Raw genomic sequence first — 7,043 nt, forward strand, 5'->3', positions numbered from 1 at the left:
TGTGGTTTTGTGAAACGAAATCCAGCATATCTATCTTGTTTGCTGTGTCATACAACATCGTTGTGTCAATAATAATAATAATAATAATAATAATAATAATAATAATAATAATAATAATACAACAATCCTAGGGCTGGATAAAGATAATCAGAAACATGTTTTAACAAATGGCCCTGAATGTGTTTCCCTTTCCTTCTGTTTAAACAGGACTATCTCAAACAGGTGCTGGATATTGATCTTCATGCTCAAATTCACTTTGGCAGGGTTTTTATGAAACCAGGGTGAGTCGTCTCAGAATATGGAAAATATTTTACAGTATTTCTTGAAATAGCCTAATGAGTTGTGGTCTACAGATATTAATGTGGCCTTCTTCAAAGATCTTTAAAAGAAAAGGGGTGACCATTCAGAAATATAATAATATTATAATATATATAATTATATTATAATATAATAATATATAATTTATATAATAATATAAAACAACATCATAGTCTTATTACCATGGACCTCAAAAAATCACCTCCTAAGCTTATGCCTGGTAACTGATAATTTTCAAAACTGGAAGCAAGGCATTATATGTTGACGGTTTATTGTTCTTCATTTATTTTTATTTTATTTATTATGTTTATTTATATCCCACTTTATCTCTCCGTATGGAGCCTCAAAGTAGCTCACAACTAAAAACATTTCAATACAATTTAAAATATATAAATATGCAAATATTTAAACAGTATTAAACAACATTAGTGTTAAAATAATACAGGTTAAAACCATAAAAGCATATAAAATCACATCACAAAATCACAACAACCCTTGGTGGTCTTAAACACCTTCAATTTTAAAAGCCTGCCTGAATAAAATGGTTTTAGCCTGCCGCTGGAAGGACCGCAGGGAGGGGGCCATTCTGGCTTCCCTGGGCAGGGAGTTCCAGTGTCATGGGGCAGCCACCAAGAAGGCCCACTCTCATTCCCATCAACCGAGTTTGAGATGGAAGTGGGACTGAGAGAAGGGCCTTTTCTGAAGATCTCAGGGCCCGGGCAAGTTCATACAAGGGGTTGAGGTCTACCAAATAGCCTGGACTTGAATCGTCTAGGGTTTTGAAGGTTGTAACTAATACTTTGAATTGTGCCCGGCAACAGACTGGCAGCCAGTGAAGCTGCTGCAACAGCGGCTTGTCCACTCCCCGTAGCCAGCTCCAGTTTAGCAACCTGGCTGCAGCGCTTTGGGCCAGCTGAAGTTTTCAAGCACTATTCAGAGACAATCCCATGTAAAGCATGTTACAGTAATCCAGACAGGATGTAACTAAGGCGTGTACCACCGTGGCCAGATCTGGCTTTTCAAAGAACAGATGCAGTTGGTGCACAAGTTTTAATTGTGCAAAGGCCCTCCTAGCCACCGCCGATAACTGGGCCTCCAAGTTCAGCCCTGAATCCAGGATGACCCCCAAACTGCGGACCTGTGTCTTCAGTGGGAGTGTGACCCCATCCAGCACAGGCTGGATCCCTATTCCCTGTCAGCCTTACAACTGACCAGGAGTACCTCTGTCTTGTCTGGATTAAGTTTCAATTTCTTTGCCCTCATCTATTCCATTCCATATTCCACATATTTAATATTCCATATATTAAAATTGTCTTATTCAACTTGCGAGCAGAAAGGAAGTTTATGGAATATATGAAAATCTGAACTTTAAAGTAGACAGCTAAACTCCATATCAACATTTAGACTACAAGAGGCTAGAAGAAAACGGCAGTGACAACACTTGGTCTACTTCGAAGTTAGCAATGGTTTGCACCATCTTCTTGACCTGGACAGAGTCAATGTGCTGAAACTTTCATCCTCTTCCCCATCTGCAAGCACACAAGTGTCAATGTTGTGGTTTTCTGATCAGTTGAAATGGCAAAGATTGAGATGGCAATCCTCATTGTCCAATCTAATTCTCTTCTCAATAAATTCTTGTCATTCTGAGAAAAATAGTTTTTTTTCTCAGCACATAGAAACACTTAAAAGAATTATTTGTATCTAAAAAGAGATCAACCAATGGGGAGCCTAATTTTCTACAGCTTTTCATACTCTAGGTGTCTTTGGTATCTATAATTGGGTACAGGGACACCAAATAACACAGGATGGAAAGGAGGTTGTATAAGGTAGAAAATGTTGTAAAGTATATATTTAGAAGACATGTTTACAGTACGTATAGTTCCTACACTGATGGTGATTATTCACACACCCTTACAGGTGGGCATAAGGGTATGTGACAAGGTGACAGTACTTTTTGTAAAAAAAAAAAAAAACAACAACACTCAAATGCCCAGTAAATCTCCTGGATATATCTCTTTTATAGTTATCTTCATAGTTTTAACAACTGAATTTTCTTCCTAGGTTGCCAACTACCTTTGCAACTTTGGATAATGATGGTATACGAAAAATAATATTTGCACTCCCAGGTAAGTTCTATTCTTGTATAAATACAGTTATCCTTCACAGGTTTCTGTATACATAAACCTTGTAAAATGTCATCTATGTGCGCTCTTTTCCTGTTGCATCTTTTGTACACAACAGCACAGTAGATGAAACATTTCCTCTGAGCCTGGCATAGATATGGAAACTTGAAAGACATTATCTTAATGTAACAGTTCTTTATCGTTTGCTCTAAATAATTCTTGACTGCTTTCATGTAACATGTGCTTTTGGTCTTTAGGGAATCCTGTATCAGCTGTTGTTACCTGCAATCTCTTTGTTGTCCCAGCACTGAGGAAGATGCAGGGAATCCTGGATCCTCGTCCTACTATCATAAAAGCCAGGGTAAATGCCTTTAAAGTGTTAGTTTCTAGGCACCATAGTACTTACCCTTTTTTGACCAGAAAAAATGGAATTGTGGAGCAGCTGAATCTCTAATAGCCTTATGGCTGCATACATATCTAGAGCTATACTATGCTCATCCCATGTTACAACTTTTCTACGAGGTGTCCCCCGGTAAGATAAGTGGTGTGCTGCCATATGATTATACAGTAGAGTCTCACTAATCCAAGCCTCACTTATCCAAGCCTCTGGATAATCCAAGCCATTTTTGTAGTAAATGTTTTCAATATATTGTGATATTTTGGTGCTAAATTTGTAAATACAGTAATTACAACATAACATTACTGTGTATTGAACTGCTTTTTCTGTCAAATTTGTTGTATAACATGAAGTTTTGGTGCTTTATTTGTAAAATCATAACCTAATTTGATGTTTAATAGGCTTTTCTTTAATCCCTCCTTATTATCCAAGTTATTCGCTTATCCAAGCTTCTGCTGGCCCGTTTAGCTTGGATAAGTGAGACTCTACTGTACTTCGATAGGTTATTCATTACTACTTTGTTGTGAAGGCTAAAAGTGATGTTTTTGCGGGAGCTCTGTTAGTTCCAGCCTGCCAGTGATATTTGCTTTCATCTCTGGTAAGTTAATTTTCCATTCGGTCATATGTATGAGTCAAAGGGACCACAAAGAGGAACAAATGGTTAGGTTACCTGTTCCTCCAGTTCTTCAAGTAGTCAACTAGGAACATGCACAGCTCACCTTCCTCTCTCTATTTTTCTGCACTTTTATGCAGAGGGCTTTTCTTCCTCTTGTTTTGGTTGCTGGGACATATGCGGGGTTGAGGGAAAGAGTGGAAGTCCCACCTAGACATGTGGACTATTGTAAAATCAGAAATCCCACCCAAAGGTCTTAGATCCCAAAATTTTCTGAGAAACTCTGTGTGAGTACAAAACACATATCGGTCAGCTCAAGGTTGGCAATCCAAAGTATAATAGTTATAGGCAAGCAGCTTCTTCTTACATCATTGTTGTATAGCTTTTAATGCTAAAATGACCACACTGTTAAAATTAGTAGTTGAAGAGGCCAGTTTTGTCAAAAGACAGATTTGTTTTATATTTATATGTTTTATTTTAATTATGTTTTTATCTGAGTGGTTTATTTTATTATGTTCTTATTTTAATTGTGTTATGTTTTAATTGATGTCTTTGTGTCTTGTGGGCATTTTGTCCCATACGTAAGCCGCCCCGAGTCCCTTCGGGGAGATGATGGCAGGATATAGGAATAAAATGTATTATTAAAATCATTATTATTGTTGAAAGGTCATGGGGCAAGAGGGTCTTCAGGAATTGATTGCTGATTCTCCCTCATAAAGTTTTGGCATGCAAGCAGAATGTCAGTCTTCCTCTTAAAATTCTGTTTCACTGGAAACAAACGGTGGAAGAAGAACTACTTCACCACTAAGGACTTTCTCGTCCCCAAAGACCATTACTAGTAGGTTGCTGTTTGCTCCTCACTAGCCATTTTATGAGTGCAGACTCCAGCTTACTGGAGTAAGTGACAACACATTTTAATTATCAGAATTTTGCATAGAAGACTAATCTACTGAGAGGGGGGGAAGCAAGAACAAAACACATAGTTATACTTGGCAGCTATATTTTCAATGGGAAAAACCAAGTAATTACAATGAGATATAGGATAGATGAAATGCGGATTTGCTATTTTTATTTAGTGTGACACTTGAGGAATGTGTGCTTTCAAATGTTATTCTAGTCTAATCTAACCAGAGTTTTCCACACTTCAGGCCAGTTCCAGTTTAAGGCAGTGTATCTTTTGGATAGATTTGGCTTTTTTTTTTGTTTTCAAACTGCTAAATATTATTTATTTCAGATAGACAGAAATAACATCTCATTTTATTTTGTGCGTGCATTTACAGTTATCATGTGATGTGAAATTGGACCCTCGTCCAGAATATCATCGGTGCATACTGACTTGGCATCACCAAGAACCACTGCCTTGGGCACAAAGTACAGGTTAGCTACTTAAAGGCATTTTCTTCCTCTTCTACTCTCTGATGATGTCGAAGTGTTTAAGAATGTAAAGACCAAGAGGAAACAAGTGGTCTGAACTTCCTTTATATGTGATTATTGTGAAAAATCTAACACTAGGATTCAAACATTCCAGATCTATGAGATTCCCTCTTCAGGCCAATGCCTTTTCTTCCCACAAATTGAGCTGGTGTCTCTCATCATGACATGTGGTCCACAGAAGTTATTCACAAAGAAAGGCAGTCCAAGAGATTTAAAAATATTCATCTTTGTACTTAGAGAGCTTTGGAACCATTCTGTCCAAGACTGTAATTCAGCATAAGGGCTTTCAGAAGGCATGGTAGAAAAATGGTACATGTGAGATCCAATAAATACCAATTTGAATATAACATGATAAAATGAAACAGCATTGTGAAAATCCCAGAAAATACGATAACCATTGTTTCCTAGGCATCTGCCACCATGTCTTTATCATATGTGACTGTTATAAGTTATTGTTTTTTGAGTCTTGAAAATTTGGCTTCCTATGTTTCTCTAGTCTCTGGCATTTGCCCTGCTCACCGGGCCTTTTTTTGCTTCCCTGCAGGGAATCAGATGAGCAGTCGTCTGATGAGTATGCGCAGTGCCAATGGACTGTTGATGCTACCTCCAAAGACAGAGCAGTATGTGGAACTTCATAAGGGCGAGGTGGTTGACGTCATGGTTATTGGAAGACTATGATGTCATCAGCAAGAGAGAAGTTTTGATGCATGTCCACATATCATTGACTGTATCCTGTAATATGCAACGGCACAGCTAGTTTTTCTGATTTGGATAAAAGTTGATCAGTATAGTCAACACCTTGAACTATATTTCAAATGGATTTAAATAAATACCTTTTAAAAAACTTTAAAAACAAATCTTAAAGAAATCTATTCTGATTATATCAAAGCAACTTTTTCCTTTCTTGCAATTGCTTTGTGTGTTCAATGCTAGTTCCAATAGCGGTAGCTTTTAGTAGACAGCAGTAGGTGCCTGCAAAACTTGTGTTTTTTCTCATCTTTAAGATACAACTACTTATGCTCTTAAAACAAGGCTGTCTGCTTATTTATACTAGTGTAGACAACACTTGGATTTCCCTTATTAGTATGCTTCATAACCGCTTCACAGAGAGCTTCTGCTTGTTCTTTATCGTATCTCGTGTTGATGTGCACAGTGCCAAAAGCCGAGTGGTTGAACTGGGAACCCGACCAAGCCCCGAGGTTTTCCTCCCTTTGCTGCGCGTTCAGGGATATCTGTCATCCCAGCAGCCACCCAGCTCAGTACTCTTGGGCAGTAACTGGATACCTTTTGTTTAAACAAACAACAAAAATTGCTTCCTTAAGTGCTGACAGCCTTTTTAACCAATACATTTAAAAATGTACAGAATTAAAATCTAAAAAAATCAAAGACTGATCTTGTACAGATATTAGTGTTACCAGCATTCATGTGGAATTTAAAGGAGAAAAGAGATAAAACTAATGTTAAACAACTCTGTACCATAACATTTTCTGTAATGATACTGAAACTTAAATGAATAAAAAAATTCCTGGATCATTATTTAAAAGGTGACTGTCTTAGCCTTGTTTTTAATAAAAGGGGTGGGGAATACTTTCTCTTTTTGGGGAAGGATCTCCTGGCTCAAAAATTAAATGAGCACAATTACATTTGAGGGTTTTTTTTAAAAAAAAATTGAGAAATTTTGCAGCCTCTTTTTAAAAATAGTACTAAGTGGTGACATCTTACTTTTTATTTGAACTAATGTATTTTATGAAGCAACAGTCAAGGTTAATCTAACAACACAGTATTTAAATTCTCTTACAAACTAGCTAAACTGTAAGTGCAGTATTGACAATGCTACAACTACCTCTCGAGTTTTTTCTTAACTGTAAAACATTTGCTTTGGAAACACTGTGCTTCAGCTCAAAATATATTCTTGTCACCAATCTAATGTAACGTATTTATTCTTCTTGCAAAAAATACAAGAAGTTTGTCTAATCTTAGAATTAACTTGTAAGCAATACTTTCAAGATATGGCATAAGAAAAGATTAATATCCTTCCTACAAAAAGGTTTGTTTGTACACTGGCTGCTTAACATTTTCTTTTTTAAAGTTTTTAAAAGATGTATTCTACACATTAGATTTTAATTTGAATAACACTATATATATATATATATAAAAT

General features: G+C 36.7%; 1 protein-coding gene across 32 annotated transcripts in view; it reads left to right on the forward strand.

Annotated features, from left to right (window-relative positions):
• gphn (gephyrin) overlaps window positions 1-6,428 on the forward strand; it is a 334,022-nt gene extending 327,594 nt beyond the window's left edge. For all 32 annotated transcript variants that reach the window (XM_062968004.1, XM_062968007.1, XM_062968014.1 and 29 more), the window contains 5 exons: window positions 208-281; window positions 2,380-2,444; window positions 2,699-2,802; window positions 4,732-4,828; window positions 5,430-6,428. In XM_062968004.1, the coding sequence (XP_062824074.1) occupies window positions 208-281; window positions 2,380-2,444; window positions 2,699-2,802; window positions 4,732-4,828; window positions 5,430-5,563 (474 nt within the window). In that variant the 3' untranslated portion in view covers window positions 5,564-6,428. The remainder of the gene's footprint in view (window positions 1-207; window positions 282-2,379; window positions 2,445-2,698; window positions 2,803-4,731; window positions 4,829-5,429) is intronic.
• Window positions 6,429-7,043: the final 615 nt, after the last annotated feature.

The sequence above is a fragment of the Anolis carolinensis genome, chromosome 1 (genome assembly GCF_035594765.1).
Source record: "Anolis carolinensis isolate JA03-04 chromosome 1, rAnoCar3.1.pri, whole genome shotgun sequence".
Lineage (NCBI taxonomy): Eukaryota > Metazoa > Chordata > Lepidosauria > Squamata > Dactyloidae > Anolis > Anolis carolinensis.